Below are 12468 nucleotides of genomic sequence, written 5' to 3' on the forward strand. Positions count from 1 at the left end.
GGCAGGAGGATGGCGTGCACCAGGAGGCGGAGCTTGCAGTGAGCCGAGATGGCGCCACTGCACTCCAGCCTGGGCGACAGAGCCAGACTCCGTCTCAAAAAACAAAAAAAAGAGTACAGACTCACACAGTTTAGGAGATAGCTTGCATCCAATTCCCCTAATACTATTCAGCTGTGTCACCTTGGGCAAGTTACCTTGGCCTTTCTGGCCTCAGTTTCCTAATCAGCAAAATGGGGGTAATCTTCCTCACTGAGCTGTAAGATTAAATGGGTTAACTGATGCATATCTTTTAGTACACAGCTTACCACTGCAAGCATTCAAAAAATGCTGTGTGCTATCATCATCATCATTAGTGACACCATGGAGAACAGCTGGACTGTTGGAGCAATCTTGCCATTCAACCAACATTTATAGAGTACTTAACTACCAAACAAAAATATTACATATAGTGGTTAAAAACTCTAACTCTAAAATGAGATAGATTTGAATCTAAATTCTAGTGCAGCCTCTTGACTAATTATATAAACCTGAACAACTTACTTAACCTTTCTAAGTTCCTAGTTTCAGCTTCATCTATACTTCATAGGAATTTTCTTGGAGAGGATATGAGATACAGAAGTAATTCAGCACAAGGCCCAACACAAAATAAGTGTTCAATTAATCCCAGCCTTCACTGTGATGATGAGAATGACAACAATGGCGATATAAAGATTTTGCATTTGGTATAAGAAAAAGCCTACCAACACCTCAAAAGACTTAGAATACCTAGCATTCTCAGGTCTTCCATCCAAGTACTAACCAGACACAACCATACCTAGCTCCATATTGACAAGGTAAGTAGACAAGATCAAGTGTGTTCCAAGTGGTAGGCCCAAGACAGATAAGGAACTTGGAGAAAAAAAGGCTGGAGAAGCCAAGTAAAAGCTAAATTACTGGGATAGTTCAATACCTGGTAAGGAAGAGATGAAATTCCAACATCAAGCAACTTCAAGAATAAATAAAAACACACAAATCTAAGCATATATAATCAAAAAGTATGAGAATGTGCTCGATGGTCGGATGGGGACAGAAACGGTACTCGTAGAGTAGAAGTCTGATGGCATTCATGGGGAAAAGGCTCCTAAGGAGCAGTGCCATTAATAGTTGCAGACCAACAATAGCAATCACGGTGTGGTAAGCCCTCAGCCATGAAGACCACGCTGTGCCAGTCTCATGGAAGAACTACCCCAGAGACACTGAGGAGCTTTCCCCCAACCCAAGAGACCGTGGCACTTCCACCCGAGTCACTGAGCTGAAGGAAAACAAGGCCCAGCAGTGACAACGAACACTCCAAGGACACAATGCAGTGCCTGGTGCCAAGTGAAAATCCGAGAGGCAAGGGCTGGGGACAGCCTGTGCTGGAGGGTAGGTGCTGGCAGAGGTGAAATGCAGACACACACTCAGAATGCCGCCACAGACGGGGAGCCAGAGCCAGGCGGCAGAGAGTGAGTGGCCTGGCAGACGCTGGCCAAGAACGTGGGGCTCCCCGAGCCCACAGGGTAAAGGAAGACAAGCAAAGGCCAAGTTGAGTGCTGAATTCACAGCACAAATGGAAGTGAACCCCAGAACCAACAGGGACTCCCGTGTGAAATACGCCCAAGGGCTGAATACAGAGGGGCATGTTTGCATGGGGGAAGGTCAGACCTGCAATGGCAGATATTGTGACTAGGATGCTTTGTTTGTAAGTAGATGCTTTTTCCTGGGCAGACACAGTCTGTCTCTCAGGCCAGAAATCCAGGCTCCAAAACGTCCTGCCCAAGCTGGCTCCCATCACCTCCTGGGAAAGTGAAACAGGCCAAAACATCTACCTTGTCTTAGGCTGCTAATCATTAAATCTAAACTCCCACCCCAGAGGGCTCACAACTCAGCCATAAGCAAAACCCAGACTGGCAATGGCACTGGCACCTGCTATCCTGACCATGGACTGCGGCTGAGTGAACATGGCCACTCTGCTAACCACTGGTCACAGCTCCTGCTGCCTAAAATACAGGGGGACAAAGTCTTCTTGGGACTGAGGGAGTAACCCAACGTGCCTCTTGGCTGGCTGCTCTTGGCCCTGCCAATGGATGGAAATAATCTCCAGAGAGATAGAGTATGGTTGGGCCACGTGAGAGGGACTTGAGGAGAACATTACTCCATTCCTCAACAGTGGAACCTGTAGCCTGTGTCACAGGCCAGATGTGGATGGGATTGGGGGGTCTTGGCCAAACTCCCTCCAGGCACAGGCTGGTGCCCTCAGATGCTGCTGCTGCTCTTGTGGGCAGGAGGAGATGTCTCTAGGGTATGAAGAACCTCGGCCTCTGATGACTTATGGGGCTGTGCTGACCTCTGTGTGACCACATGGGTTTAGCACCATGTGACTTAAAAATGGAGTCTCTTTCCTGCCTCAGAACAAAATTCTGCTCTGCTTAACTGAGTCAGATCTAGACAGCAGGAATCATAAACACAAGTGGGGCAGGGGATTCCCCAAACACTTCTGACTTAAACTTTCATTTCCATACTGTCTTATCCCCCAAGCAGGGGCATGTCCGTACCTGCAGCCTAGGACAGAGGAGGAAAGAGACCGGGGCCACTGTGCATGGCCTGGGCGCAGGTCCGAGCTTTCAGCAAAGTGCCAGCCTTGCCAGGAGCAGGGACAAACCTTCCAGGGTCAAAGCTCTCATTCAGGGGTGGGAGAGGAGCTGGGGACTGTCTAAAACATAACAGTTAATATTTGGGATACGTTTTCATATTGTTTTCACAATATGAAACCATACCAAAAGTAAGGTTCCACAAAACCTTTGATGATGTGAATACTTCCTCTGCACTGGGAGGGGGTGCTGACCAGAATCTTTGCAGGTGGGAGGCAGTCCTGTGGTTTACTTACTGAAGGTAGGTGTTGGAATTACACTCTTTTGGAGGGTTCAGCTCTCTGAAACTCCCTGGGACCACTGGACAGCCATTTTTCTCAGGCTAGGATTTGACATTGGCCTCAGTTCTTTGTCCAAAAGCAGCACAGCAACAACAGCTCTGCCTTAAAAGACAGAAGATTATACTTAGAAGATTTCTCCAACGCCACATACTTTGGAGGTGAGAAGAGCACCCCGTCACTCTCCCTCTGAAAACTTCAAAACCTTCAGAGGCCAGGGTGAGTATTTAGAAAGCAGGCAGGTCCAACAGAAAGAACGACCATTGATTTATTCCAAAAAAAAAATGTGGGGTCCATGTGTCAGGTACAGTGCGAGGCACTTTTTAAGGAGCTCCGCCCTTGGCTGGCAGGAACTCCCTTGGTCAGCAGAGGTTGGTAAACTAGGAAAGCAAGACACTAGGAGGAGAGCTGGCTCCTTAACCCCACCCTGCCCCCCAAACAAGACAGCTCAAGTCCTGCTGGCCCTGGAGGCCCAGGCACTTGGACATCACTTGCTCTACGCCTTTCTCGGGAGGCAGAGCTAAGTGGGGGTTGAGGAGAGACCTACGGGCTGAGTGCACTCATGACACAATCAGGAAGTTTCTGGGGCCAGGTGCAGAGGCTCACGTCTGTAATTCCAGCACTTTGGGAGGCCAAAAGAAGCGAAGGTGGGCAAATCACTTGAGGCCAGAAGTTCAAGACCAGCCTGGCCGACATGGTGAAACCCCATCTCTACTAAAAATACAAAAGTTAGCCAAGCATGGTGGCAAACGCCTGTAATCCCAGCTACTTGGGAGGCTGAGGCACGAGAATTGCTTGAACCTGGGAGGTAGAGACTGCAGTGAGCCAAGACTATGCCATTGTACTCCAGCCTGGGTAACAGAGTGAGACTGTCTCAAAAAATATATATGCAAGTTTCTGGGTATGCTGACATGAAAAAATTACCACTGGAGCTTCTGAGAGCCCTAAGTCACCATAAGGGTAGAGGAAGGAGGACAGGAGGAACTGAGATGCTGAGATAGCTGGGATGCCCCAGCCCACTTCCCTAGAGAGGCCCTTTCCTAACAGCCAGTGGGAGAACCTTGTTCACGGAGCCCTATCACTGACCTCGAGGGCAGCACCAGTATCCACAGTCAGGTCATCCCGAGAGTTGTAAGCACTGTTCCTGCCCCAAACCCACAGACCCACTCAATCCCATCCAAACAGCCCAGGATGAGCCACAAGACAGGGCCTTAGAACCCTGGGGCTGTAAGATACCCTCGATGTCATCTGGCCTCACCTTCTACCGCGACAAGAAGAGTCCGCCTTGGGTTAGAGTCCAAGGTGTGGGATTTTGGGTAGGTTATTCAATGTCTTGCCTAAATTCTCTCATCTATAAAGTAGGGCTGATAAGCTCATCATACTTCTTCACAGTGTTGCTGTGAAGATTAGAGTCTGTTCGAGTAAAGCACTTAGCAATAGTGCCTGGTACCCAACTAGTATTCAGTAAGGGAAGTTATGGCTACCGTTTTCCTTATTAGCATCCATCCCTGCATGGCAACCATTCGCTCATGTATAAACACTACCGGACCCACGGAAGGAGCTGGTGACCTGATAGGGTCACCCATCTTCTCTCCCTCACATCCTTCATAGCTCATAAAGCAAGACAGGAATCCACCTCCCAGCACCAACATCTGCCTCCCTGTCACAGCTGCCCACTGGCCCCAGGGCTGCCCCTGAGGTAGCACAGGGTAAGTCTGACACCCACATCACTTGACAGTGCTTTAAACACACAATACTGTACCTAGCAAACCCCCTCTCACCAAAGTCTCTACCTCTCTGGGGCACATAGTCTCATCAGCTCTGCTCGGTACTTGAACTAGTTTGACATTTTCCCTCCTAATTGAGATCAGGAACCGGAGCATCCCTCCAAAAGTGGCCCAAGAAGGCCAAAGGACAGCCAGCTCTGATCTCCCACAGAACCTTCTTCCTCCCTCAGGAGTCCTCACTCCCTGTCTTGCTTAGTCCGCCCCTGTAGCTGCCCCTGCCCCTCCACTTCCAACCCAGCCCTCCCATACACACAATAATTAAAACCTTGCTATGTGCCTTCTTCAGGCCCTCTCATTCTTGAGCTTAGGAATCTGCCAATAAGCCTTTGTTGAATTATTTCTGTATGACACACACTAAGCCATTTCACATATATTATCTCCATTAATCTGCTCAATTTCTCTTAGCTGGGAATCAATCCCAACACTCACCTGCTCCTTTTTTTGAGAGCTAGCTGGATGGATTCTTTCCACGTGGCCAAACTCCAGCAAGGAGAAGGTGCTTTGGTACTCTTGATACTGGACAAGAGTCCGAGACCCATGGTCTCTACTAGAATAAGCAATATGTCTACCTATATCTTTCACTCTTTCCCAGATGAGATAGACAGCAATCCTGCAGGCCCCACGTTTGCCACAATTGTTCTTCCTTCTCCAAATGCCAACACTTTAACCCCTTGTTACAATATAGAGCCATGATAATATGCTGTTATGTCTCATGTCACACGTGGCTCATCTGGTGCCTCCAATTAGAGTCTGAACTTTTCAAAGAAAGGGTCCAGGCAAGCTTCAGAATTCTTTTTTCATTCTTCCTAAAGCGATACTTCTAGCAGCACTCAATCAATACTTGGTGATTGGCTGATTGGACTAGATTAGGCCTGTCAACATGACGACCCCTAAATCCCCAACAAACAGACTGGAAACGGGCTCACTTGATATGAATCCCTTCCCTGCCCACCCACACAGGTCCTCTGAGGTTTCTCCTACTCTCCTTCCTTTGATCTAAATGTATTAAACAAGAATGTGCTCTTGTAACTGCAGCTTCTGGAAAGGGTCCCCAAGCAAATATCAAAGGGACACTCAACCTGTGGTGTCACAAACACCAGCAGTCACCTCACCCCTCTGCCTGACGGATGCCAAGGACAGCTGGCTCTGGACTAAAAACAGTGCAACCCCAAATCTGAGCCCTGGGGATCTTTTATGTGTTTTCCTTTTCCCTGTGACCCCATGTGAGGCTGAGAACAAAGGAGACAGAAATCAGCTGTCCCATCACACAGGTGGGAAGGCCACTGTCAGACCCACCCTCTCCCAGGGAATCAAAGACCAGAGACTCTAATGGTTCCCCATGGCTACCAACGGTAAATTTCAACTAAGAGTAGAAAGTGGCCTTACCTGATACGGTAACAGAAGAAGAAAGGAAAGGAGCAGAGGAGTGCCACCCAGGGCCCTAGGAGGTAGGTGGAGAGGTGAAGCTTTGCATGCCTTCAGGTGCCTCCTGCGGTGGGCTAAAACTCTGTTATTAAGAATATACACCAACCAAGGAAAAGAGGGGCACAAACCCTCTACCTTATGGCCTAGCTCCAGGCATTTCACAGATTCTGATGCGCTCCAGACAGAAGCTCAGGGTCCTTTTGAGACATGAAAAGTCTTGACTGCACAAGAGAAAGTCAAAAGTTCTTGGAGATGGTTCTAGGTCCCCACTCTAGTTAATTAACAAGCTTTTACCAAATAACTCCTAATTCTTCTAAGTACTTCCAACACCTACGACACAGCCAGGCACACAGTGTGGATGCTGCTACTGAATCCAGGACAGGAGGGAAAAGAGAATCAAAATTAAATATAAGATACGGTTCATAACCAAAGGCGTTCCTGAAATAGCTTCCAGAGCTAACATGATTTGGGAACAGTTATAAAACAGCCTCACTGCTAGGAAGCTTCTCATGGGCCTGGACTGCGTCTTATAGCCCTTTACACTACCACATGGCGCACATCCACGTTCAGTAACCGTCCGCTGGGCAAATAGGCCGATGAACACAGGAAGGAAACACAGCACAACTTTTGTGAGGCCTACTTCTAAACATTCAAAATACCAAGCTTACCCCTCGTTTTTGGAATCATACAATGCTGAGATACAACTGACTGGCCACTTCCTGCCTACCTGTAGGCTATCCCCAGAGTCGTCATATATCACCTTTGTATAAGAAATGTGTCCCAGCAAGCCGATCTCAACATTTAACCTCCTTCCCACACCCATCCCAACACTTGGCTCCCCCGTCTCCTTTTTCTGTCTCACATGCAGAACCAAGTAACAAGTTAAAAAATGGCAGGAACTCTTTCTGAGTAAACTTTGCTCCTTGGCCAAGATGATAAAGTTGAGCTTCACTGTGGAATGTGTCCCTCCTCCCGGTGATTTGTAACCTGCTCAGGCACAGAATGGAAGCCGGCCAGATGGCCTCCAGGACTCAGCCATCTCCCTGGGGCCTAGAGAAGGACCAGGGACAGAGGCTACCTCCCTGTAGTCCTTGTTGGGCCCCACAGCCCTGACCACCACTGACTCCCAGCTTTGGGAGATGAGGAATAGAACTAGACTCTCCATCTGGCTGAGAGCCCGTTTACAGGGCTCTGGCTTCCTCCCAAGGCTGCCCTGGGATCTCAGCCCTCAGTCCCATCAGACCTGTGTGTTCTCCTTGTCCCCCTCTGGGAGAGCCTTCAAATAAGGCCAAGGCCCCCAATTAGCATGTCCCTTGCCTTTATCTGCCCAGGTAGCATCCTCCTCATTACAAACATCAACTTCCACATTCCACAAACCTGCCATGTTGTCAGGCCTGGTGATTGGCCCCATGCTGCCTCATAGCTCATTCAGCATTCCACGACAGTGGGATGAAGCTGGCACTGTTGTCACCTCCACTCCACGGATAGGAACTGGGGAGGCACAGCTGGTAACTAGACTCAGAGCCCTGTCTCTTAACCGCTGTGCTGTACGTGCGGATGACATCCTTTACCCTCTGACGAGACCTCCTCCCAATGCCTGTCCTTGGCAGATGAACTACTCTCCATTGCCACACTTGACCATCCCTGGCATAAAAGGCGGGGCTAACCAGGTTTCCTTAGGAAAAGAAAAAGGCCCAATACATGCGACTTTTTTGTACATAAGTATTTTTTAAACAAGTTTTTACTACTGACTCATTTAAATGAGGTGGAATGTAAGTTGTTAACCCCTTCTAGCTTACAAAGTGCTTTTGTAACAAATTAACTTACTTCATTCCCCATCAAAGCCTAGTGAAGTATATGCAATTATTCCCATTTTACGGAGGAGAACATGAGGAAAGCTAGGAGACTCAGCCAAGATCACTTAGCCAGTAAGCCGCAGAGTAACAAATTGAACCCAGGACTCCCAAAGGCTAAATCCTGTCTTTTGGGTACCTACCGGTTGAGAAAAAACACAGCATTGGCATTGAGAGTGGGAGAGTGGGAGCGTGGGAGTCAGAAAGACTCACACTGGCTGTGTGACCTGAGGCAAGTTAATTAACATCATCTTGTATCACTAAAGTAGCGCTACTAACAAGCATGACACATGGTTACTGTGGGGATTAAATAAGATAACGTATGCAAAGTACTTAGCATGATGCCCAACACATAGTAAACACTCAATAAATGGCTGTGATTTTTATTACTCTCCACTGTCCAGGCAGGGATTATAGCATCTCCTTAACTCTCTATGTGCCTATTATAGTGGACATGAGATACAAAACTGTATGTAATAAGTACTTAATACAGGTTGACTAGGAGCAACTTCCTGATATCCCAGCCACTATACCTCACAAACAGCTATGGGCAAGAATCACAGGACAAAGCCAAGCTCCCAACCACAGCAACTAGAAGGAAGCAGTGTCCAACCCTGAGAAACACATTCCAGGACTCAAAAGGAAGAGAGGGGAAGGGTTGGAGCTGCAGTCTGTAGACACAAATAAAATGGCCGCCAGCCTGTGTCCTGTGCCAGCCTGAGCACAATTGTGTCTCCCAAGGGCAGGGGTCTGTGTTTTCTCCACATTCTGCATCAACCACCACTCCTTCCCAGGGCTCTGGGTCTCTGCTCCCGGGGCTTGGGAACATGCATGCCCTTGATGAGAAGACCACATAAAAGGGCATGGCCTACTTCCAGGAGCCTCCCTGTTTCCCACTTCGAGATAAAAATAATAAACACACACACACACACAGAGGGCGGAGAGTGAGGGGGGAATTAAGTGGTGTAGAAGCTGAGGCACAAGGACTTACACAGCACAGGGCTGCGGTAACCTGGCAACCTACGAAAGGTGTGTCAGAATGAGTAGGATGCAAATAGACAAGTACCAGGGCTGGGAACAGTCAGGGCTGGACGGGGGAAGGTCACAACGTGCTGGCCTGGTTCCTTGTGGCGCTGAGCTGAAGAGGGAGGGGGAGGACAGCAGATAGGACGCTGCTGCCCACGCAGCTTGTGACTCCCAGCTGTGTGTTCCCAACAGACTCCCAACTGGCCACTCTGCTAGCTTCAGGCTCTCTTCTCCAATCCTGTCTAGATATTGCCATCAGTATCTTCCCTGAAATTCTGAACCATCATATGCCTCCCCTGCTCTAAAGCTGCCCATGGCTCCCCAGCACATAGCCTCAGCATCCTGTAGCATCTGGTTCCAGTCTGCCCCTTCAACCTCAGAATTCACTATCCTCCCATGTCCTGTACCTTCTGATCCTGCCTCACTGCTCCTTCTCTATGCCTCCTTTCTATGGGCTTCTGCATATGGTGAGTCCTCCCTCTCAGCTCAGCCTAAATCCAGAGGTCACAGCTATTTCAACACATTTTCTAAATACCTACCATGTACCAGGCACTGGGCTGGGAACTGAGACTATAGAAATACTTAAAATATATCCTGCCCACAGTGAGCTTGTGGTCATAGGGCAACTCAAACAAGCCAATGTGAAAGTAATACAGGAACAACAGATACAGAGTACTTCCTATCAGCAAGACACTCTTTTCAGCCTTTTACATGCTCACTTTCATCCTTTCAATAACCCTATGAGGTAAGTACGATTATTATCAGCCCCATTTTATAGATGAGGAAACTGAAGCATAGCAAAGGTCAAGTACAACTTACTCAGACTCACCCTAAGGAAGGACAGGCTTCTATGGACAGTGAGCATCTCCGGGAGTGGGTGCTGCAGTCCAGCAGGGCAGACAGAGGTGGCCACAGCCACGGATGAAGCCAAATCCAGGATGGCCATGGCCAAGGCAGCTTCTCTCTATTTCCCCAAGAGGCCACCTTGGAAGCAAATGCTTCCTACATGGAAGACATACTTAAAGCAGGAGGTATATCCCAGCACTCTGGGAGGCCAAGGTGGGTGGATGACCTGAGATCAGGAGTTCAAGACCAGCGTGACCAACATGGTGAAACCCCGTCTCTACTAAAAATACAAAAATTAGCTGGGCACAATGGCGGGCGCCTGTAATCCCAGCTACTTGGGAGGCTGAGGCAGGAGAATCGCTTGAACCCGGGAGGCAGAAGTTGCAGTGAGCCTACATCGCACCACTGCACTCCAGCCTGGGTGACAGAACGAGACTCTGTCTCAAACGACAACAACAACAACAACAAAATCACCCAAGGCTGCCCTCTTTCCTTCTAAGAAAGAGGCAAGCAGAAGGGGAGATGTGCATGAGCAACAGCCAAATGTCACAGTGTGAGGGGATGGAAACTCAAATTCACAGCAGATCCACTCAACATCTGTGTTTCCCCCAGGCCACATAGTCGGAGGACTTAACTCTATACTACTGAGGGCTCAGCAGCTCCACCGTCCTGCCTCTAGCACAAGCTGAGGAAGGGACCTCGGAGGTATATGGAATGGCTTCTTCTTTCTGTCCCTGCATGGCTGTAAGTGTTGGCATGGCTAGAAGATTCCATGCATCCCTGACAGCCCAGGATGCCTCTATGTCCATGCCAGGCAAGTCTTCACTATACCACAGGGGAACAGGAGCAGGATGCTGGCACATTCACATCGCAGGAGGGCACGGGGCATTGTGACCCAGTCTCTAGACAGGGGCATCTCCACCTGGTGCTGTTCCTCCTTCCCACTGCAGGCGCTGGATTATTGTACAGCCTCAGGGTCAGGCACAGCAATATGGCTCAGAGGAGCTCACTGTCCTTCAGTCCAACCCAAGGGGTCTTTTCTCCTCTTCTCTTCATCTCACTGTAGAAATCCTACACTACCCAGGGAGTTCCTGGGCACCACACAGGCCACCAGAGGCAGCCTCCAGCCAGGTTGCAGTTCTGCCACTGACCAGGCAGAAGGGACTCATTCCTCCTCCTCTTGTTCCAGCGACACTGTGCTGCTCTTCCTGAAAACTGGCTGGATATAAACTCCATGAGGACAGGAACTTCTGCCTGTTTTATAAACTGCAGAATTCCCAGCGCCTAGAATGGTGCCTGGAATATAGCAGGCACCCGATAAATACCTGTGGAATAGAAGCATTATCATTTCTACCTTATAAATAAGAAAAATTAAGTATATTTCCTATATACATAAAGCTAGTATATGGCAGAACCAAAATTCAAATCCAGGACTTCATGGGAACAAAATAAACCATACTGTACAATCACCTAACACTACTATTTACTGAGTACTGACCTGGCAAAATATGTGGGAGGACATGGAAGATAATCCCCATGATTAAAAACCTTTATTATCTGAGCAAGAGCATGTGAGCAAATAAAAAATTAAAAAAAATCTTTATTAGGGATCTATTATGTACCAGGCACTGGGGGACATACAGACATGGCCTCTCTTTAAAGGGTGTGTGTGTATGCATGTGTGGTGTATACATACACATACATACACATATATGTAAATATATAAGTATATGCTAATTATATACACAATATATGTAAATACTGTTACAAATTTTTTAAGCCCATCACTAGGCAGTATAGGGGAGGCCAGTGATTGAAATAGCTAATAAATAAATAAAACAGGAACAGAAAGGGGCAGAAGTCACTGCAGGCAGATGCTCCAAGAAGGAAGTGGAAGCTGAGGGGGGCTCTGAAGAACGACGACACAAAGGCAACCCAAGGGGCAGGAGTGCATGCAGCAAAACCCTGCAAGCTCTGGGAGGAATTCATAGAGAATTCTGACTACCCTTTTTCCATTTTTTGGAAAATGTATACTTCTGCTTTTAACTGTTCCACATTCTGTACCTATCCTTAATATCTTGTTTGAAGAAAGTGTTCCACTGCAGTAAAATACACACACACACACACACATTTATTTATTTGGAAACTACTGCTCAAATTCAAGCTTGTTCTACATATGGGCAACTGGAGTGGCCCAAGATCCCAGAGCTAGCTCATAGCAGAACTGAGGGAAAGACTGCAGGCCTCCGGGCTTCCCATGAGCAGCCTGGGACACTGTTAAATTTCACAGGGTATAGCAGGAGAGCAGAGAAGGCAGGCTGCTGTGGAGACTGGGCATTATGGTGAGCCAGGCCTCAGCATCCTGACTGTGAAACGAGGGGACCTCAAGGCCCTTCTCAGCAATATATGCCTAAGACCAGATCGTAAGCTGGGACCTTCGGCCCCCCCGCCCCCAGCTGAGGTCTCCCCTCCTGCTGGAGAGACTGCAGGGCTTTTTCTGCTGCAAGTCATGAGTTGTTCGTTGGTTTTTTTTCCTGCTTGTCTTGTTTTGACACAAGGAAGAGGCTAATCCTCCTGGCAAACC

At 48.3% G+C, this 12468-nt stretch overlaps 1 protein-coding gene across 1 annotated transcript in view; it reads right to left on the minus strand.

The window, feature by feature from the left end:
* Positions 1 to 92: 92 nt before the first annotated feature.
* Positions 93 to 12468, minus strand: part of LOC111531162 — a 39286-nt gene continuing 26910 nt past the window's right edge. The window contains exon 4 of the mRNA XM_023198397.1: positions 93 to 3052. Coding sequence (XP_023054165.1) covers positions 2943 to 3052 — 110 coding nt within the window. The 3' untranslated portion in view covers positions 93 to 2942. The remainder of the gene's footprint in view (positions 3053 to 12468) is intronic.

This window comes from Piliocolobus tephrosceles, chromosome 1, assembly GCF_002776525.5.
Source record: "Piliocolobus tephrosceles isolate RC106 chromosome 1, ASM277652v3, whole genome shotgun sequence".
Classification (NCBI taxonomy): Eukaryota; Metazoa; Chordata; class Mammalia; order Primates; family Cercopithecidae; genus Piliocolobus; species Piliocolobus tephrosceles.